The 23,046-nt window shown below is 43.3% G+C and overlaps 1 protein-coding gene across 5 annotated transcripts in view; it reads right to left on the bottom strand.

Annotated features, from left to right (window-relative positions):
* The window catches only part of MYO16 (myosin XVI), a 783,767-nt gene that overhangs the window by 372,045 nt on the left and 388,676 nt on the right, over positions 1–23,046 (bottom strand). For all 5 annotated transcript variants that reach the window (XR_012222718.1, XM_073556817.1, XM_073556818.1 and 2 more), the window contains exons 12-13: positions 6,334–6,399; positions 5,116–5,243 (exon numbers count right to left, since the gene is read on the bottom strand). Coding sequence is in view for 4 of the 5 variants with exons in the window: in XM_073556817.1 (XP_073412918.1) it covers positions 5,116–5,243; positions 6,334–6,399 (194 nt within the window). In the remaining variant the exon portion in view is untranslated. The remainder of the gene's footprint in view (positions 1–5,115; positions 5,244–6,333; positions 6,400–23,046) is intronic.

The raw sequence follows: 23,046 nt of genomic DNA, 5'->3' as shown, positions 1-23,046 counted from the left end.
TCTCGCGTCTTCTGTGAGCCGGCCACCTGGTTCCAGCAGTCATGGTACTTTACCCCCTGGGTTTGCCTCTGACGCTCCCTGTATAGGGGGTGCTCCTCACTAGGTCAGCTCACCCTGAGTGGGTTGTTATCACAACCCAGAGGATCCAATCCAGGAGTTGTTACACCAATATCAACATGGGTTTACGAGGGACCATTCCTGTCAGACTAATCTGATGAGTTTCTATGAATAAGTACGTTCCGGACTGGACCAAGGGAAAGCAGTGGACGTGGTGTATATGGACTTTTCAAAAGCTTTTGATATGGTGCTGCACAAAAGGTTGATACATAAATGAGAACAATGGGGATAGGGGAAAATATGTGTAAGTGGGTTAAGAGCTAGCTCAGGAATAGGAAACAAAGGGTGGTTATTTATGGAGCACACTCGGACTGGAACATGGTTAACAGTGGGGAACCGCAGGGGTCGGTGTTGGGCCCACTTTTTTTAAACAAATTTATTAATGACCTTGTGGGGGTCATACAGAGTATAATTTCAATATTTGCAGATTACACTATACTCTGCAAGGTAATAAATACAAAGGAGGACAATTTTAGATTACAGAAGATTTATGTAAACTAGAAAATTGGGCTGATAAATGGCACTATCACTACTAAAATTTAAGAAGGGATCAGATGCCTTTCTTGAAAAATATAATGTTACAGGGTATATATATTAGATTCCTTGATAGGGTGTTGATCCAGGGAACTAGTCTGATTGCTGTATGTGGAGTCAGGAAGGAATTTTTTTCCCCAATGTGGGACTTAGTGTTTTCTGCATGGGTTTTTTTGCCTTCATCTGGATCAACATGTTAGGCTATGGGTTGAACTAGGTGGACTTAAAGTCACCCTTCAACCTTTAATACTATGTTACTATGTTATGTTACTTTTGTTTTTTAACTTTACTTCTCCTTTGTGGAAAGGAGATAATCAGCGATAATCAAAGTACTTAGCTCCTAATGAGTCAATCTTCATTTAAAGGCCCATTACACATAGCGATATCGCTAGCAATATCGCTGTAACATCACTGGTTTTGTGACGTAGCAGCGATATTGTTAGCGATATCGCTACATGTGATATTTACCTCCGACCGGCTCCCCCGCTGATTATCGCTGATCGCGCAAGAACGTCCTGGGCCGTTTCTCGTCGCCCACTTCCTGCTGGGCTTCCTGTGGCGCCGACGAGCGACGCGTAGACGTGGGCGGGAGGACGTCAGGATTGCCTCGTCTGACAGGTAAGTAGCGACCCCCGACCGCTGCTATGTCGCTGGTGAGATCTGCCTGTATGGCAGCTCACTAGCGACCACTTAGCAACGCACCAGCGATCCTGACCGGGTCATATCGTGGTCGGGATCACTGGTGCATCGCTAAGTGTAACGGTACCCTTAGTCCAAGTGGATGTTATCAGATAGCTTTCACATGGGGAGTGGGAGAGTGTTTACTTCTTCCTCCTGCATGAAGCTGACCAATCATTAACAGCAGCAACGCTCAAATGAAAAAACACATCCCCACCATAGCTTTGACTAAGTTTCTCAAATCAATCAAATCAAATTTATTATCGCCAAGTACATATTACATATATACAAGGAATTCTTTGTGGTAAAGAGGCAACATAATATATAACAACAGATACAACAAGTAACATCTAACAAGACAGATACAGTATATAGTCTACACATGACGATTTAATTGTTGAACAGAGAGTGGATAGAAGCTGTTCATATGGCGGTTGGTGCTGCATTTGGGGACTCTGAAGCGACGTCCTGAAGGGAGTAGTTGGAATGAGGAGTGTCCCGGGTGAGAGGGATCGGATTAAATTTTCAATGCGTGGGATCGAATACTCTTATCATAAAGATCCTGGATTTTAGGCAGGGGGGAACCTATAATTCTCTCTGCTGTTCTGAAAGTCCTTTGTAAGCGGAGTTTGTCATGCGCAGTGGCTCCCCCATACCAGACTATCAGAGAGGAACAAATCACAGATCTGATGACAGCATTAAAGAATAAGATCAGCAGATTCTTAGACAAACCATATCTTTTCAGCTGACGCAGGAAGAACATCCTCTGTTGTGCTTTTCTTATAACAGCATCCACGTTTTTCCCCCATTTAAGATCATGAGAGATGATAACACCAAGGAATTTGGTCTCTGTGACCCTAAGAACCACTTCGTCATGGATGTAGATTGGAAGTATCTCATGTTGATCTTTCCTAAAATCCACAACCATCTCAGCAGTTTTTTTAGTGTTGAGTACAAGATTATTGGCTTTACACCAGTCACATATTCTTTCCACCTCACTCCGATACAAGTCTTCAGCATTTCCCCTGATGAGACCAATCAACTCAATGCGTGAGTTGTAAAAATACTGCACTGATCTTGTAGGCTAGCCTCCTGCATGCTTCAGTGTGGCTGAGTTTAGCTGTGTCTGAGTTTAGCTGTGTTATAAGGCCAAGTTCACACATTCAGTATTTGGTCAGTATTTTACATTAGTATTTTTAAGCTAAAAACAGGAGTGGAACAGTTCGTGAAAAAGTATAAAAGATAAACATGCACCATTTTTGCATTTTTTCACTCAACTCCTGATTTTGGCTTACAAATACTGATGTAAAATACTGACCAAATACTGAATATGTGAACGTGGCCTGAACCCTTCTATCAGCTCTTCTCTTCAAGCACTGTCATTTCTTCTTTACCACTCCTCCACTGACACTGCCTGACCTGAGAAAACTGCTATGAGCTATGGTGGGGGCATGTTCTTCTTTCCTTCAAGCCAAAACTCTCTGATAACACCCACTTGGTCTTAACAAAAGTTCACTAATTTGGGGCCAAATAATTTGCCAATATCTCTGCAAAGGAAAGGTGAAATTAAGAAAAATATTTTTTTTCTGCCCTGCAGATACCAGCCACTACATTACATCCTTTATCCAGTTTAACGTGAATAATTTGTTAAAAGAAAGCTAGATAGATTGGACATAATTTTTTGCAAAACCCTAAAAATGGGCTGGAAAAAATTGTTGGCACCCTCAACTTAATATTTGGTTGCACGCCCTTTACAATAAATAACTGCAATCAATCACTTCCTGTAACCAACGACAAGTTCTTACACCTCTCAACTGAAATATTGGACCACTCTTCTTTTGCAAACTGCTTCCGAACTCTCATATTTGAAGAGCAATTTCTACCTGCAGCAAATTTAAGATCTCTCCATGGCAGCTAAATGGGATTTAGATTGGGACTCATTGCTGGTCACTTCAGAACTCACCAGCACTTTGTTTACATCCATTACTGTGTGCTTGTTGAAGTATGTTTGGGTTCATTGTCCTGCTGAAAGATCCATGACCTAGGACGCAAACCCAGCTTTATGACACTGGGCAGTACATTGTAACTCAAAATCCTTTGGCAGTTTTCAGATTTCATGATGCCTTTCACACAGTCAAGGCACCTAGTACCAGAGGAAGCCAAATAAACCCAAAACATATTTGAACCTCCACCATATTTGACTATAGGTGCTGTGTTCTCTTTCCTTGAGGCCTCATTCTGTACTGGTGGGCAAGACTAGTATCTTGGCAGACAGGTGCATGCAGTGAGGCAGCCATGTCTGATAGACAGGCTGGCAGACACAGATGGTAGACAGGCAGGAGGTGCATTAAATAATAAGTGTCTCCTCAGGCTGAGGACACTTTGGCTGTCCCTTTAAGAAGGTGAGATCGCGCGAGTTCCCTACACACAGTACCGGGGTTCTGCGAGCTGTGCGCAGACATTGGCCAGTAGCAGCAGGAGAATGTGGAGGGAGTGTGGGCCTGTGGCAGTGAGTGAGTCGGTGTCCCTAGTGGGGGAGAAGGGCAGTGTGCAGGGACGTTGATGCTACACAAAACATACATAATTGCAATCATTTTCAAGGAAAAATACTTCATTTTCTGGAACAATTTAAGGGGTGCCAACACTTACAGCCATGACTCTATATTGAAAGAGAAGATGCTACCATTACTCTGTGTCCTTGGTGGATGTGTAGTTTTTCTAAATATAAGGTGCCTACAGGGAAACATGCTGGTAGTAATAACCTTATGTAGGGCTTCATGAGTCCACCTCTTACTTGGTGCTACTTTTAATGGATGGTATCAATGAGCTGCTCTATATTGAGATAGAATATGCTACCCTCACTCCGTGTCCTTGTTAGATGTACACTTTTCCAACATTACAATAGTCCAAAACATACATCTGAGGTCATTGTTGTATTTCTGAAGAAGAACAGAGTGAAAGTGATTCAATGTCCAATTATGTCTTTTGATCTGAGCACTTATGGGAAATTCTGAAGAGACAAGCTGAACATCATTTTCCATCCATCATTCAGGCTCTAATAAAAGTCGTTCTTGAAGAAAAGGGAAAATAGAAATTGCCATATGTTGCCAACTTGTTTATTCCTTATTCATTGAATTCCTAGAAAACTTGATGCTGTCCTTAAAAATCATAAAGGACCTGCAAAATTCTAAATGTAGTTGTTTTTGATGTGGGGTTTATTCATTTTTGCATCAACTAATTTGAGTAAAGCTGAAAGCTTTGTAATGAAAGATGTATTATTAACCATACTTTTACGTGATGGGTTAAAAATGTTCTTTGAAACTCAGACAATGTGGAAACTGTTCTTGAGTTCAGTGAGATATTGATTAAAATGTAACTTTTCAAAAGGGGGGTACTCATTTATGCTAAGCACTGCATATATATTTATTCTCAGTGCCACATAATAATGGTAGAGGGGGGTAACAAGATTCATAAGTAGAACACACTTCTTTGACCCTTAATTCATCAAGCAGTAACAAAGATGGAGCACTGATAAGCCTGTATGGCTGGGTTTACTGTACAATTAATGTAGGGTCAATGGCTTTTTGCATCTAGGATAACACAGTACGTTAATTATATAATGAATATTCAACTGAGCAAAACCAATGCAAAGATGTATTTTTATCACCATTTACTATTCTAAAACCCTTTCTCTACAAGGTCATGAGATAATACATGCACAATCCTAAGCACAGTCATCTGTACAGCACAAACAAATTAAATATGCTAATACCAGGCAGGCAGTACCTTATGATAAAGCACTGAGGTCTTCTCTCTTGGAAAACCATATGGTAAGCCCTCTCTGAACAAGCAAATATGTGAGGAGGAAGCGAGGAGCACAAGCGTCCAGAGACATTATGGTATAACTGAGTAACCTAAAGGCAGAAAAAAAGATTATTTAAAAACTCAAACTGGATTTAAGCATGAAGTTTCAACGTCATTGACTTGCTGAATAATTTTTCTGGTAAAATGTTCAAGGATCTTTCAAGTTTTAGCTATTTTTTTCTAGCTTATTTACATTGTACATTGGCCAATTGTGCCAATCTCCTCTCTTAATGGGAATCTGTCACCGGATGTTGGTGGCCTATGTAAATGGCCTGGGTCCGGTCCGATGGGCAGTGTTTCTTCTTTTTTCTCCACCCCATTCGTGGCCCCCGTCCGCGATCTTCTCCAGTATTAGAGTAGTTCTTCTCCATAGTTCGCGCATGCACAAAGCAATCTTGCTTCGCGCACGGGCAGTAAGCTTTGCCCTACTGCGGGCAAAGCCAATAATGATTACTACACATGCGCCAGTACACTATGTCCCGGAACACAGCAAAATACTTCCGGGACATAGTGTAGCGGCGCATATGCAGTAATGATTATAGGCTTTACCCACAGTTGGGCAAAGCATACTGTGCGTGTGCGAAGCAAGATTGCTTTGCACACGTGCGAACTATGTAGAAGAACTACTCTAATACCGGAGAAGATCACGGACGGAGGCCACGGATGGGGTGCAGAAAAAAGAAGAAACACCGCCCATCGGACCGGACCCAGGCCATTTAGATAGGCCTCCAACATCCGGTGACAGATTCCCTTTAAATATCGATGACAATATTTGTACGCAGAGCTTTTATTTTATGCTGTTAATGGCCATTCAGGATCAGGATCGCTAAAAGTGTTCAGATTGCCACATTTTTTATGTTCCATGATTTATTAAAATTCTTCTCCTTTTGATTGAAAACAACTGACCTATAAGTGAGACAAAATCATCCCACTATAAGGCAACTTTGCATCCAGTTGTTCACAATGTCCTTTGGTGAGTTATTTTTTTTATCATTTTTTTAGTCATTGTTTCTATAAAATAAGAAGTGTTCACAAAAGACAGCTTAAATGACAACAAGCATGCAAGAAGGGCAAAACTTGATTACAAGTTTTGTGGAGCAGTGACAAAAAATGCTTTACTAACCAAAAAAAAGCTCTTACCAGAGATGAGTAGATTGGGAGATCTTTGTAAGGGTTAACTAGCAGCAAAATATTCCCAATGTAGGTCTGAAATAGAGTTTAATGAAGAATTACACACAAGTTACAATAAGCATCTGGTGAAATTGAATTCAAGTCAAAGGGGCCTCTCACACATAGCGAGATCGCTGATTTTGTGACGCATCAGCAATCTCGCTAGCAATCTCACTGTGTGTGGCACGCATCAGCGACCGGCCCCCCCGCCGGGTATCGCTGATCGTGCAGGAATGTCCTGTGCCATTTTTTGATCGTTGGTTTCCCGCTGGCCAGCACGCATCGCTGCGTGTGGCAGCGGGAGACCAACGATCAGCGAGCTCCCAGCGCTGTAAGCAGACGCTGGGAGCTGGTATCCAAGGTAAATATCGGGTAACTAAGTGCGCGCGGCACTTAGTTACCTGCTGTGTGCCTTGGATACCTGCATGCTGGTATCCAAGGTAAACAGTGGGTAACTAAGTGAAATTAAGTTCCCCATATTCTCTGCACCTGTGATATGATTCTCAGTAGGAAAGAATGGAATCACACTAAGGTGACACGGATCAAACTCTGATAGAGATGGATCCGGGTGACATTAGCATAATCAGGCCGATTATCTTGCGTGAGAAAATCGACGGCCATGTGAGCAAACTCTAAAACTGATACTCTTATCTGGTATATTTTACTTTGCAAATTTATGTGATCAAATGCACACTATTACATGATTGGAGTTAGATTGGTGTCAGATAAACTTACAATATCCATTTACAAGCCAATATATATAGTGTGGTCACACCTGCTGTGGGTGCTGGAGATATCCAGCCATCTTTCACTGCTCCTGACACCATATTGGCCAACATGCACATTTCGCCAAGCCAAACTTTAATGATATAAGGCTTGGCAGACTGTGTTGCTTCTTATTTTGTCAAAGTGGTATTGATCAGATGTTGGGATATCCATAGAATACAAACATTTTTGGTACTATTTGTCATTTAAATCAGTCCACCTAATCTTTATTTTGTGCCACTTACTAATGTATATAGCAAAATAACAGGATTTTGTGCTTTGTCAAGCATCCTGTCCTTGTCAGTGCTGAGAGCCGCCATTCCTTGCATGATTCTTGGTGGAGAAGAGTGTGACTAGATCTGTTTTCTCATATGATATTTGACAAATAGGGAGGCTGATAGTCAGGTCTGGTCACATATTTCTTCATTTTTGAGAGCAGGAGATCTGTGCATTCCATGATAAATGATGCACTGAAAAGTAGTTGGGGATTTAAAAAGCAAGATAACCTGTAATACTTACGGTATATATTAGTAAGTGTCGCAAAACCCTTTTTACCCCAATATTTATTTAAAAAAAAGTGGAAAATCCCCTTTATCTTTGGGAATATTCCATGGGTTTATCATCTACCAAAGGTCAAATTTTAGCAATGTACTTTTCTGGAGAAATTGAAGAGAACAAATTTTGTGGTATAAATTTTTTTTATATTTTGACACCTTCCATTTTTGCACTTAAACTTGTATTTTCTTCCTCTCCACTTGCCCGTTTTCGCGAGTGTTGAGAAGGGTAGGCAGGATTGCCCAAAAGAGGATGAGGCCAGCAACTTTCTGACAGATTTATTGTTACTGAAGATATGAAATAGGAAAAAAGTTTATCATAAATCTATGCTAGTAATGGTAGATTTCATTTTATGCCTTTTGTGCAATGCGTGATAGGTCTCTTTAATAAATTCTGCGCATCTTAATCCCATGATTGTACGAACTAATGTAGAACCCGCCAGAGTCGCTAGTCTTAGTAAAGCTTTCACAATGAGTTTTTACTAAATTAAACACATTGTCTTTACTGTATAAGGACCAAACAGATTTCGTTTTATCTTTATTCATGTACAGATATCAGCTTGTGCTTGTACAACACTAATGTCATATTTTCTTGCCTGCCTGCCTGCCAACTGTTATAAGACTCAAAGCTGAAGCAGAGCAGCTCATATAGCTGCCAGAATTATATCTTTAGTAGCAGTTGGAGAAATCATGTCTCAGTTGGGAGGAATAAAACTTGCATTGTGCCATATTTTGTTGTATTACTTCTTCACGATTGTCAGATCACATCAATCATTAAGTAACGTCAACCATACAATGCTTCCCTTCATACTGTACAGCTGTAAAAATAGAATACTGTTTGACAAATGGAAGCCACTAAAACAAATCTGCTATATTTTATGCAGATGAAAAGATATGGAGATTTGTAATAACAGTGACAACATCTGTCCGCCGTTCTGATCTTAGATGAAAGATTGTTGTACATTATTCATTTTTGACTATGTTCACATCTGTGTCGTTACCTCTGTTCCTTTGCTCCTTTGTAGGAACATAAAAAAGAAAATACCAGCAGCGTCCAGCGGAACTCAATGACTTTAAAGGGAATCTTTCACCAGGATTTTGCTTCCACATCTGAGCACAACAAAATGTAGAGGTAAGAGATACAGATTCCAGTGATGTGTCACTTACTGGGCTCCTTGCTGTCATTTTGATCACAGATCTAGCAGTTATCTGAATGTTGAACTCTGATTGGCAGACTTCTGTCCATGTACAGTATACTCAAGAAGCTAATAGTCAGTGGTGAGGCGGGGTTATGCAAACATCATGAATATGCTTGACTACTTGGCAGTAGATTTAATAGTCCTGTAATGACAATTCCCTGATGATATAACAGTGATTTTATCAAAAGTACAGCAACCAGCCCAGTTTAGTGACAAATCACTGGCATCGGGATAACTGTCTCTACATTATGCTGTTTTCAGATTGGCCAGAAAAAAAATCCTGGTGGCAGATTCCCTCTAATTGGATTCCTTGGAATAAATTGTTGTGTTCAGCATGTAGGATTCAGCCAGGACTGTAGTTGTGGCCGATGACACCAGGGCCCAGGTGTCCAGGCCTCCTCCTACAGGAAAATTGTCAGTTTCTGCCAGCATGCCTGTTTGGGGATCTGGTTCATCGTCAGGGATCCCACTGTGGTGTTGCATGGCTCCTTTTCACTCAGTTTTGGTGCATACGGTGGAAAGAACGGACACAGAAGCCGGTTCAGATGCCAAACAAACAACTTTACTTTTCTCTTCAATGGTCCCGGGCACACCAGTAACATTACAGTTCACACAGCATTCCTCTTGCACTTTCCCTTTCCTTACTATTTTGTTCTCACGCACATCACAAGGTAGTAGCACCCTAGGCGGTATCGCAGCATCACTTCTGTAAGACCTCAAGACATAGGGGATTCCGCTCATCCATTTCACCCTGGACTTAAGGGCTTCAGCCCTAGTTAAGATCTGCCATATTGTGAATATTCTGCACCCTGCACGACTCTTGGACCATTTAATTCTCTCCTCCACTTGCTGCTGTAATAAACTGTAACTCCCAGGGTGCTCCGGTCTCATCCAGCACCCGCCTGACTGTGCCCGTGCTCTTTTTCTTGTTTAAGAATATTACATCGCTGCTATGTCCTCGTGGGCCTAGAGTTCTTGTGGACACTTCGGGCGTGCTCGCCCTTCTAACCTGTTCCTATATCCTGCACTCACTTATCCCATAACAGCTCTTCCTACAATTAACCCCCTATAAACATCTTATCAACTATACCTATGAGGCCCACTAGTATGCCCCCATCTAGTGGCCCACAACAGAACTACACTTACTTTATGTACAAGAACTATCTACTAAAGTGCCATCCTCTAATGTCCCCAAACGGATGCACTGACTTACAGTAAGCTGTACATACATATTAACATATCACATAACATAAATACAGTCTCCAAAGCATGGTAACACATATATAAATGTGACAGTACAAGTCAGACAAACAATGGTAATACACTATAAGTGTAGCAGTACTGTAGAATAACTACATCTGTACATTATTTTTAACATATTTACATTAGGACTTCTTAAAGGGAGAGTGACATTAAAGGGCATCTTCCTTGAATCCCTTTTCATTCCTCCTTTCATTGAATTTGGTTGTCCCCGACCAAACAAAGCCACATCATCGCATAATATCTACAAAATAACGCATCGCAGTCCGTGCTCAGATGGTGCAAACCTGGCTCACAGTCCTCCAGATTAAGTTCACCGATATATATATATATTTTTATATACAGCACATTTACAATATACGGCCTGTTTTTCAGGGGCCGTCAGTCTCTTTAAGGAAGGGCTCCCCCTTTCCTTAAGGGGAGCAGGCTATCCCATTAGTAAGGAAAACATACATATGGCCCATGATTCAGGTCACCCAATAGTTCCCAGACAATTTCTGCTTTTCAATCAGAAAGGGCACAACAGGTGCAACAAAACCCCAAAAATAAAAAACATATTTTCTTTACCGTTCACGTTGGCCATCTGGCCGTGTCCTTCCCATAAAGTGGGGCATCATAATCATAGGGACGCGGAACAGTCCCACTGCCATATAAATTTATCAGGCACAACGTGCGCAACATTTTTTTTTACAAGAGACAGAACTTAACGGCGGACGTCCCGGTCCATCATATCTGTAGCCGAATCCTGCTGCTGGTGGCTACTGGTGGACGACTCTGCAGCCGCAGAGTCGTGGGTCATACAGGGGAGAGATGCAGCGTGGGATGTAGATGGTGGTGGGGCAGCCTACTCTGGCTGTGGGAAAAGCCCCATGTCATCTTCACTTAGGAGGGTTACCGCAACCGTGTAGTACCCCGCAAACAGTCCTGTTTAAAAAAGGAGGCCTCGTACACGTAGACCTTTGCATTGGTCCCGTCTTCCCTTATGAAGCCGTACCCCCGCTCAATGTCCACGTATGCCATCCGACCTCGGGTACGCCGACCTGCCAGGGCACTTCCACCCTGCCGCAGCTCAGACCACATTTCATTTTCCCGTTGTTTCTTCATTTTTATGATGTCCTCCACCCAGGCAGCCGGCCTAGGGGTAGAGTAGGGCCCCTCCGATGTCAGGGAGAAGTGGGGAGCTCCCAGGCCTGCAGTTGCAGGGGGTGTGTTGGGACCACTGCTGGGTAGGGGAGTGTGGCCGCACCCCTCTCGGGGATGCACTGAAAGGCATCAGTGGCTAAGTAAGGGGGCAGTGAGCGGGACCATCCCTCAGGAGTAAGGGACCGAGGCTCACTCACCCTCTCAGGAGGCAGGACAGTGGTCGCGCCCGTGCCGGGTCCGCTGACTGCTGTGGCTGATGCTCCTCCTCCTGATGTCAGCTCCGCTGGCTTCTGCTCTTCTGGTGGTGCTTCGTCTGGGTGGACGCTATTTCCGTTCCTGGTTGAGTCAACAACGAGAGTTCCGGTACACAGGGTTTCTCCTGTCGGCGTCGTCCCAGAAGCTTCAAAGGCTGCTCCGCCATCCAACTGCAACCGGCAGAGTATTCTGCACTCCAGGAGCCCATGGTCTTCATCAGACACTGACTTTGCGGCCAGGATAGCTCCATGGAATGGTCAGCCAGGGCCTCTGTCAATTCTTCCCAGGGCCTACTGGGCTGTGGCTTCTCATCCTCCTTCCTCCAATGCAACTCTATCCAGCCCATACCTTGACAACTTCGGATGCAGGAGTGTTCCATTGTGCCCAAGTTGCCATCACTCACTGGCACCGCACCACTGCTCCCAGAATCTTCTGTGAGGCCACACCAGATGGGCACTCCCCTATCAATTCCAGCCATGTGCAGGAATTCTTTAGGGGAGGGCGAGGTTTTCTTTTCCTCAGCCACTCCTACCGGGGAAAGGCCAGAGTGCGATGACAGGCAACTTTTGGTGCCAAGGGGGCACGGAAACACCCACGAAGGGTGAGGTTTATGTCATCTTCTTCAACTTCACCGCCATTTCCCACCAACTCCATGGCCAAAAATTTTGTCAACACAAAATCAGGTTGAGGCACAGTGTCAGTCCACAGTCCAATCATTATGTCAGTCATGTCTGGTGATATACCATTTTGCACAATTTCTTGCTTACTAAACTTCAGGGGCACCACTTCCACCTCCACATCATTCTCCACTTTACTCTTCGCGGGTTCTCCGCATTGCGAGGTAGTCGCATCCTGCCGACTACACCAATTGTAGGATTCGGCCAGGACAGTAGTCGTGGCCGAGGACACCAGGGCCCTGGTGTCCTGGCCTCCTCCAGGAAAATTGTCAGCTTCTGCAAGCATGCCTGTTTGAGGATCTGTTTCACCTTCAGGGATCCCACTGCGGTGTTGCACAGTTCCTTTACACTCAGTTTCGGTGCATAGGGTGGAAAGAATGGACACAGAAGCCGGTTCAGATGACAAACAAACAAGTTTACTTTTCTCTTCAATGGTCCCGGGCACATCAGTAACATTACAGTCCACCCAGCATTCCTCCTGCACTTTCCCTTTCCTTACTTCTTTGTCCTCACGCACATCACGGGGTAGTAGCACCCTAGGCGGCACCGCAGCTTCACTTCTGTATGACCTCAAGACATAGGGGATTCCACTGATCCATTTCGCCCAGGACTTAAGGGCTTCATCCCTAGTTAAGATCTGCCACATTATGAATATTCTGCACCCTGCCCGACTCTTGGACCACGTAATTCTCTCCTCCACTCGCTGCTGTAATAAACCATAACTCCTAGGGTGTTCCGGTCTCATCCAGCACCCTCCTGACTGTGCCCGTGCTCTTTTTCTTTTTTAAGAACATTATGTCGCTGCTATGCCTCCTGGGCCTAGAGTCCTTGTGGACACTTCGGGCATGCTCGCCCTTCTAACCTGTTCCTATATCCTGCACTCACTTATCCCATAGCAGCTCCTCCTACAATTAACCCCCTATAAACATCTTATCAACTATACCTATGAGGCCCACTAGTATGCCCCCATCTAGTGGCCCACAACAGAACTACACTTACCCTATGTACAAGAACTATCTACTAAAGTGCCCTCCTTTAATGACCCTAAAAGGATGCACTGACTTACCCTAAGCTGTACATAAATATTAATATATATCACATAGCATAAATACAGTCTCCAAAGCATGGTAACACATATATAAATATGGCACTTCCAGTCAGACAAACAATGGTAATACACTATAAGTGTAGCAATACCATAGAATTACATCTGTACATTATTTTTAACATATTTGCATTAGGTGTTCTTAAAGGGAGGGTGACATTAAAGGGCATCTTCCTTCAATCCCCTTCAAGCATGTGTGGTGTAGTGACCACTGTGTCCGCTAGGGGGCGCTGTGTGGGTGTCCCAGGACAGGTGTATAAGCATTTCCAGTGTCCTGATAGGTGTAGGATGCTGAATGATCATAATGTATCTCAAGGTGGGTGGCCTTGAGATGAAGACTTGTGTATGTGTTGATCAGCAGTGATACTGCAGAGGTTTCGTGCCAATGGGTTAGGGAGAGCTACCTACAAATCCACCCAGGGGTGTGTCTAGAGCACCATATTAAAGAATGTATGAATGCTTGTAGGACCTGTGATGAGGTCATAGCCATGTGACCCGGTGAGCGTGGCTACGGACCATATAAGGTGGCCAGGGTAAGTCACATGAGTGAATGCTTGGACCCGGTTGGTCCGTTGTGGAAGGTCCCGCTGGGAGATGGGGCTTCCTGCCTGACAGCACGTGTGTGAAGTGGCTGTGAGTAATGGTGACGTGTGCCTGATAGTTCCCTGGAGGGAATGACCATGTGCAGCGTGGTGAAGCAACTATGAGGTAAACCCGGACAGGGGATATAACACTGAGACTAGAGAGCCTGTGTACTGGACATTGCACAACCTGTGTGACCACAGGATAAGCAGAGTGAAGCTCTGTCATGGACGCTATGCTGTTTACATGAACTTTCTGTTGCTGTGGGTTTATGATGCCCAATAAACCACATGGATTGTTATTGTTTTATGAGAAACCTGTGCCGGATGTGATTTATTGGCTGCCAAGCGAGTATCCCCTATTTGACTGACAGCGCTACCTTACACATGGTATGACATTTTTGGCAGAGTCTGAGATCCCTTAATGTAGATGTGAATGAAGCCTTAGTCACACAAGCACTTTATATACTTGTGTTCCATTTAAGTTTATTTGATAAGCAAAGGTTAATACCTGGTAAAAATATTTAGATAATAATAATAAAGTAACATGTTGTAATATAGTAAAATATACTTAAAGTTAAATTCTGTAAGTAAAATATGGATATGGACGAGGTGGAGGGAACTATAGGGGTTCTAATAAAAGATCACCACAGAAAGATTTTTTGGACATGAGTTACCCTCTAAGAACCGGTTGAATCCTCACAGTCAACAAGAGGGCCACAGGTAGTTAATCTGTCCTCTCAATCCCTTACCGAGACTGAAATGTGTGTGCTAAGTAAGGGTTTATCATTTGTACCGACATCGCATTTGGATGTGTTTGAGACTGTAAAGGACCTACACTTGTTTGCCCGAAAGCTCAAGTGGAAGAAACAGTTTGCCAGACAGGACCAGAGAGCTTCAGCTGAGCTGGGGATGTCTGAGGACCTACTTCAGGATGTAAGGTTTATTTTCCACTTAGGAGATGTGAATCCCAACACTAGGGGTGAGGGTCCTTTTACCAGTCTCAAGAGGAAAAGTAAAAACATGCTCCCGCCCACTGGGGACATTAGTTCGATTGACGTTTTCATTAATTTTGTTACAAAGGATCTGGTTGGCGCAGGTAATAGTTTGAACTCTAAGACCCATAATTTAAAGAAAGAGGAGATGGAGAGTCTTATGAGTTTGGAAAAGGATCAGAGCATCACCATCAAAAGCTCCGACAAAGGAGGTAACGTGGTTGTGATGGATACAACACAATATAAAACCATGTGTTTATCAATATCGGAGGATAAAACGAATTATGAAATTCTTCCATCAAACCCGGTGAATGCTCTCACTGAGTCCCTTAAACTATTGATTAATGAAGGGTTTGCACTTGGGGTAATCGATAAAAAAGGAAAAGATTTTTTGATGCCATCATACCCGGTGATGGCTACCTTCTACTGTCTACTGAAAATACATAAAGGCTTGGACCCTTTGAAGGGTAGACCAATAGTTGCTGGAATTGACAATTTGACACAGAATTTGGGTATTTATATTGACCAAATTCTGAGACCATTTGTAACAAATTTAAATTCCTATGTACGGGATACGGCGGACCTTTTACAGAAGCTGGATGGCCTGTGCCTAGAACAAGACATGATTTTTGGTAGCATTGATGTGGAGGCCTTATATTCCTCAATACCCCATGAAAAGGGGCTAAGGGCGGTGGATTATTATCTTCAGACCCTCGAACGTTTTTTTGTTAAACACAGTTCTTTTGTGGTTAAGGCTTTGGAATTCTGCCTGACCAATAATGTGTTCCGGTGTGGCAACAGATATTTCCACCAGCTCAGGGGCACCGCGATGGGTTCCCTGTGCACCTACGTACGCAAATCTGCTCCTGGGCTGGTGGGAAGAAAAAGTTGTCTTTAATGATGACCTCTCCCGTCATAGTAGCGTAGCCTTATGGTTGCGCTACATTGACGATATATTTGTTATTTGGAAGGGCACAGAAAGTGACTTTATCTCATTTGTGGGTGAACTCAATGTTAACACCTTGGGATTACGGTTTACACATGAGGTGCACAAGTCCCAAATTACATTCTTGGAAATCTGTGTGCAAAGGGGCCCTAATGGAGAGATTGAGACCAGCAACTATAGGAACCCGACTGCAACGAATTCCCTTCTGAGATGGGAGAGTAGTCACCCTTACCCCCAAAAGAAGGGAATACCGAAGGCACAGTATCTAAGGCTGCGTTGCAATTGCTCCAATACCTCAAATTTTAAATCACAGGCGGATGATCTTAGAGGGAGGTTCCAAGAGAGGGGTTACCCTGACTCCATTTTGAAAGGAGCATATAAACAATGTGTAAATAAAGATCGGAGCGAACTGTTGAGAAAGATTGAAAAAACTGAGGAAACAGAAATTACCCGCTTTATTACAAAATTTTCGAATGGGTCAAAAAAACTTACAGAAATCTTAGAGCGTCATTGGCCAGTACTTCGAATGGATGCCGACATTGAGGGAACTATAGGCCCCAAACCCCAGATAACTTATAAAAAGAATAGGTCACTGAAGGATAGACTAGTTCATAGTCACTTCAATGAGGAAAGAACAGGCACATGGTTGGACAAAGATCGGAGAGGGTGTTATAGATGTGGGAACTGTGTAGCATGCCAATCTGTGACACAAGGAAAATCTTTTGTTGGCAACAACACAGGGGTCACGTATACTATAAAGCATTTTATAAATTGTCGCACAGAGGGTGTAATCTATAAGGCGACGTGCTCGTGTGACATTGAATACGTCGGAAAAACAAGGAGAGAATTTAGAAAAAGGATCCATGAACACATTGGTGACATAATAAATAAGAGAGATACGGTGATAGCTAATCATATTAACTGTGTACATGAAGGTGACTACAAGCACATGAGGTTCATGGGGATAGACAAGGTTTTTCCCCCGATTCGAGGAGGAGACTGGGATAGATTGATCCTTCAACAGGAGTGCAAATGGATTTTTTGGCTTAAAACCCTGCAACCTATGAGTTTAAATGATCAACTCTCTTTTGCTTCATTCTTATGAGTCCTTTCATTTCCCGGTCCCCCGACTAGTGGCATGACTTCAGGATCATGTCTCCACTGGGCTTCATGTAAATCCAGATCCCTGTATAGGGGTAAAGGGTTTTGGAGTTCCTCAGGAGTGTGGTTCATGGATTTCTGCACTTTTTTATGGGGATTTTTTTAGGTCCAATTTTTCTCCTTAGCTATATGTATTATGTAGAGTATCTATACGGGATTGGGTTCTACACGTAGTCTGTTGATCTTTCATTAAATTGTTCAATATATTAAACAGCCAGTTTAAGACGAGAATGTTAATTACATTTTACTATCTAAATTTTGTTTTATCCCTCCTTTGGATTGGTGCTGATTGGTACAATATCTCCTACAATGAGAACCTTTTGTGGCAATTACGGTTTAATGAGCTACCCTTTATTCCCTGAACCTCCTTTTAGGGACCTTGAAGTGGGTCATGGTTACATCTTTGAACAAATACACAGTGAGTTGGCTTTAGTGTGGTAATATAGTATGTGTGAGAATTACTACACTGATGTGATCGCTATGTACGGCAATGCATGAACGTAATTATTTATGAGACTTTGGAATAGTCTTCTAGACTTTCATGACCTGCGCCTGCGCACTTGTGAGACAAGCACTTTTGTTGTCTCTGTTTGAGACTTATGTTCTCGGCATATGCGCTAGGACGTTTAAGATGGCACCTGCGCAGTCGGGCAGGTGTCTTTGTGAAAACCTGCGACTGCGCAGTAGCGTACATGAGTGTGGGTCCCCTTGGAAGCTGTATGACGTCGCAATATCTATTGCACATGCGTGGGCGTCTAAGATGGCGCCTGCGCAGTAGATACACTGTGTGGCATGATCGGCGCTTGCGCTGGAGGAGTATCATGCCATGAGGTTTAATGCGCGGTTATGTCGCCGGTCATGATGTGATACTTGATGTGCGAGTGTGGGCGTCTGATGAGGCGCCGGTGCAGTACACATTTTAAGACATGATCTGTGCTTGCACAATAAACATGTGAGTGGTTCAGAAGGTAATATGGAACGCACTGTTTAAATAACACTGAGGAAATGAGTTGGTGTATACACAGGTCTGTTACATGTGAGGATGCACATATTAAAGTATAGGGATTGGTACATGTGACATGCACATGCAGTCTCAAGCGAGTAACTGAGCGTCCATGTTTCTAGGGCAACATGAGTAGGGGGCGTGACTGGACGGCGTGATGTGCTGTGAAGTGCACTCTGATAGGAATATGTCAGCACTAATTATTTACTCCACATGTGTGGGTGGGGAGGAGTAGAGCTACCGCTTTATAAAAAGACAGATGGACAAGCAGCTCATTTGATGGCAATTTCTATGGAAAGCAGACATTTCTCTACATCTTATCAACTCCCCTGATGATCTGGCTAACAGTGAAACGCTTCGGGAGACGGGAGATGCATTGTATGGAGGAACCCTGTGACATGTAACTTAGGTGAGATCCTCCCTTTTTATTTGCCATGAGTTCAATAAGTTGTTCTGCTATGTTAAAGGAGGTACCTTTACATCATGTTTATCCTTGAATGGGAGGATGCTTTATAAAGAAGCTGTACCTCAGTCTGTATGCTATGCCATTTTTAAAAAAAAATGAGAATATATTGATGTTGCTGCTAAAAGTGTCTATGGAAACTCAGATACAATGTTGAATATATACTGGGTCTGATGTTATGACTTAGTAGGCCTAACACCAGAAGACAGTTTTTACTCCTGAAAATTGGAGAAATGGGATCAATGGCTCCAGTGGGTTTATGAGTTGTGAGAATACTATAGTAAAGCGGGAGTGTTTAATACTCTCTTACATTGTATATATGTTCTCAAAGTAATACAGTATGGTATGAAGAAATGCTCTTTGGAGTCGATCCATGACTATCAGTGTGGAGTAATATGGTAGTCTTATATGTTTGTTTGTCTTTTTGTTGAGTGCACTTTTAATAGGATCTTATTCCTTTTTAAGGGTTACAATAAAGTATATTAGTTTTAATTGTTTTTGTTGATATTCACCAGCTACTTATCTAAAATATGGATAACCCTATTTGCAGACTGTTCACATGCAATATAATCCATCGTACTGAAATTTAAAAGACGGGATTATAGACTTAGGAAAGCCCACTTGACAGTCTGAATTTTGAAGTTTATTTTTTTTTTTTATATATAAATGCAATGGAGGTCTGTGGCTGACCTGTCATCATTTCTGGCAGTATTTTGGTCTAATCGGCTTGTGTTCAGACTTAATTTACTTTATTTTTTATGATTTCCTTTTTTAATCTATGCTTTGGGATGTGTTCCCCAAATGGTCAGAAAATAACATTTAAGGCCATGATTTTTTAACACTTATTTTCCCTATAATTAGAGCTGTCATAGTGGCAGAGCAGCCTTTTTCACTTGTCACCATCAGAGGAGTACTGGGTCAAGTTAGAGTGTTATAAATATAGGGATGGGGAAAATGAAAATGGCAGAATGCTCCTTATATTTTTTTCCAGTGGGTGCCTGACTGGAACTGTCATGCAGGCACCTGACCCAGAGCCGCATGGTCTTCCATGCAGTTATTATTTTAGAACACCGTAAAAAATATGAAAATTTAGTGTAACATCCATTTATAGCGTCATCATATTAAGATTGAAGCAAAACACGGGTCCATAGAGTTCAACTTATAACGTGACATTTTGATCCTGATGAAGGCAAAAACCCTATGAAGCAAATATTAATTGCCACATATTAGGGGGAAATTCCTTCCAAACTATAGACATGGCAATCAGTCTAGCTTAGACTAGTTTCCTGGGTAAATGTCTCATCAGAGAACTTGTTACCCACCTGTAATATTATATTTTTCAAGAAAAGCATTGAGGCTCTCCTTCAACTTTTGAAGTGAATCAACCACTACAACATCATGTGGCAGATGGTTCCATAATCTCACTGCTCTTACAGTAAAGACTCTGCATTTGTGATTATGATTAATCTTTCTTTTCTCTGGACTTAGAGAATGGCCTCTTGTTATTGTTACAGACCCAGGTGTAAAGCCTCTGTACTATCCCCCATATACTGCATTTTTCAGATTATAAGATGTACTTTTTCCCCCCAAATTAGGGGAAAGTGGGGGTGCATCTTATCATTTGAATATACCTTACCAACTGCAGTGGAGCGGCGTCCCATGGTCACTGCTGGTGGTGGCAAAAATGGGAAAATGCTGCTGACTGCAGGCCGGGAGGAGGGGCCGAAACTTTTGAAGGTGCGCTGTGCGCGCCGAAATGCAACATGCTGCGTTCGGCACACACGGGCGTACCTTCAAAACTGCGCAGCGCACGGCAAAATCCTGCTAGCGCACGGCCAGCGCACGATCTGTGCACCCTATGCTAAAGATAGGGTGCGTAGATCGCAAGCGTCCATGTGCGCTAGTAGGTGGCGATGACCGGAAGGGGCGGGCAGGGAGCCGGCAGGGGGCGGGGCTTAGCGGCGGCCATGCGCAGGCCGTCGCTGCGCTATAAAGCGCAAATGTGAAATCGGCCTAAGATGCACGGATGATAAGCACCACTATTTTACCAAAAAAAGTTGTTTTTCAAATCCAGTGCATCTTATAAACCACAAAACACGGTACTTGTACATCATAATAAGATTACCCCTAAGCCTTCATTTTTCCAAACTGAATAATCCCAAGTTTAACAACCTTGGCAATGCAGTCCACTCATTCCCTTAATAACCTTGGTCGCTCTTCTCTGCACGTGCTGAAGTTCAGCTATATCCATCTTATATACAGTACAAGATACCAAAATTCTACTCAGAATTCTATATGTGGCAAGCATGGTTATTTGTATACAGTAAAGAGTTTTTGCTTAAGTATTCTTCCAAGATGCAGTTAGTGATGTTACGTCTAGCCTGATTATTTGATCACTTCGAAGTTCTCAATACTGAAACTAGCCGGCCAATATAAAATATTGAGATGTATTTCGAGCACTATGATACAAAAATGTACAATTTGACAAGTAATTTGACAAGTTTGGGAAGGGTTTAAATAATTAGTTTCTATTTTTCTATATCTAAGCAAAAATAATTATAAATATAGATTTCTTCTGTCATTTCCAACCTTACTATAAATTAGCATCTAAGGCCGGTTTCACATTTGCGCTTTTTAAGCGCACGCACGGCCGGGGGTAGCTCCGCCCCCGAGCCGGCTCTCTGCCCGGCGTGCCCGCCCCTTGCTTGTAGCGCCGCCTCCTAGCGGACAGCGGCGCCTGCGATCGGCGCACCCTATCTTTAGCATAGGGTGCGCAGATCGTGCGCAGGCCGTGCGCTAGTTGCGCTTTGACCTGCGCTGCGCACTTTTGACGGTGCGCCGTGAGCGCCAAAATCGAACTTTTCGGATTTTGGCGCGCACGGCGCACCGTCAAAAGTGCGCAGCGCAGGTCAAAGCGCAACTAGCGCACGGCCTGCGCACGATCTGCGCACCCTATGCTAAAGATAGGGTGCGCCGATCGCAGGCGCCGCTGTGCGATAGGAGGCGGCGCTACAAGCAAGGGGCGGGCATGCCGGGCAGAGAGCCGGCTCGGGGGCGGAGCTACCCCCGGCCGTGCGTGCGCTTAAAAAGCGCAAATGTGAAACCGGCCTAAGAAACTAGTCACACCCATTTTGTCACAAAATATACCAAGTGATCTATGGGCCACAACGGGGCACTGTCAACACAGGAAACAGGCAAGTTCAGGACTCTAGATCATACCAACCAAATAAGAACCTAAAAGATAATAGCTGTCAGAGAAGGTTAGCTCATGTAGGGGATTAGAAGAAACTCCAGAGTAGTGGAGCATGTCCCTAGGCAGATATCAACAAGCAAGAATTGTTCAGTCTTAATACAAAAAAAGTTATTTTCATGTCAACTGTCAATCCTGAGAATAGAAAGATAAAAATGTCAGTGGCAGTATTAAATATTGGGTAAATTAACTATAAACAAAACTTTTCAAATATCATAGCTACATGAGTGCAGGGGTGCGGAACCTTTTTTCTATCTGGAGTCAAAATGATGATAATTATATCATCACTAGATGGAGGCCCGATGCTATCGCATCAGGAGGGCGGTAATGTCACAGTGCTCTTCTAGAGTCTCATTTGCCCGTTGTTGTCTTCGACGTTGTGTCTTTGCTGTAGAATTCGTGCAGGCACTGTAAATCAGACCACCGCCATCTTCATGCAGACAGTGGCCGTCACATTAAAACTGCGCATGCGCTCTTTCTGTACAAAGATGGCGACGGTCAGTGAATCATTCGGCTGATCCTGGTGGCGGCGTGTTCGCGATGGTGTTCCGCTGATGGTACCACACAAGAGGCTGCGTACAGCGTATACAGTGTGTGTGTGGTGTGTATGGCATATACAGAGTGTGTGTGTGGTGCGTTCAGCATATACAGTGTGCGTTTGTGTGTGTGTGGTGCATATAACATATACAGGGAATGAGCCATCTTCAGTGCATAAAGAGGGCATCACATCATCATGTAGCAATTTCAGATTTCCAGTGGCATAGAGGTTTCCATTGATGAAGAATGGCCCCACTATCTTTGCACCCCATATACCACATCATACCATCAATTATGGGTGTCAGGTCTGAGCATTCCTACATTATCAGTTTCCTGGAAAGTGGATTGGTCATTGTGGGTGAGTTGAATGGCCATCAAGGTCTCCCAATCTGACCCCCTTAGACTTTGGGGTCATTTGAAGGCAATTGTCTATGCTGTGAAAATACGAGATGTGCAGCATCTGAAACAGCGGATACTGGAAGCCTGTGCTAGCATTTCTTCTGCAGTATTGCTATCAATTCCTTCATCTAAATCATTGAGAAAGATGTTGAATAATACAGGGCCCACGACAGAGCCCTGTGGTACCCCACTTGAGACATTCATCCAACTGGATGTGCAGCCACTCTTTGGGTCCGATCACTAAGCCAGTTATGAATACACCTAACAGTTGCCTTGTCCATTCCATACTAAATCATTTTTTTAATAAGGATTGTGTGAGATACATTGTCAAATGCTTTGCTGAAGTCAAGATATACACTGCTCAAAAAAATAAAGGGAACACTTAACAGA

Source organism: Dendrobates tinctorius, unplaced genomic scaffold (genome assembly GCF_039654945.1).
Source record: "Dendrobates tinctorius isolate UK_male_01 unplaced genomic scaffold, ASM3965494v1 ptg000240l, whole genome shotgun sequence".
Lineage (NCBI taxonomy): Eukaryota > Metazoa > Chordata > Amphibia > Anura > Dendrobatidae > Dendrobates > Dendrobates tinctorius.
Note: the sequence above shows the minus strand (reverse complement) of the source record. Positions and strands in the feature narration are given on the sequence as shown.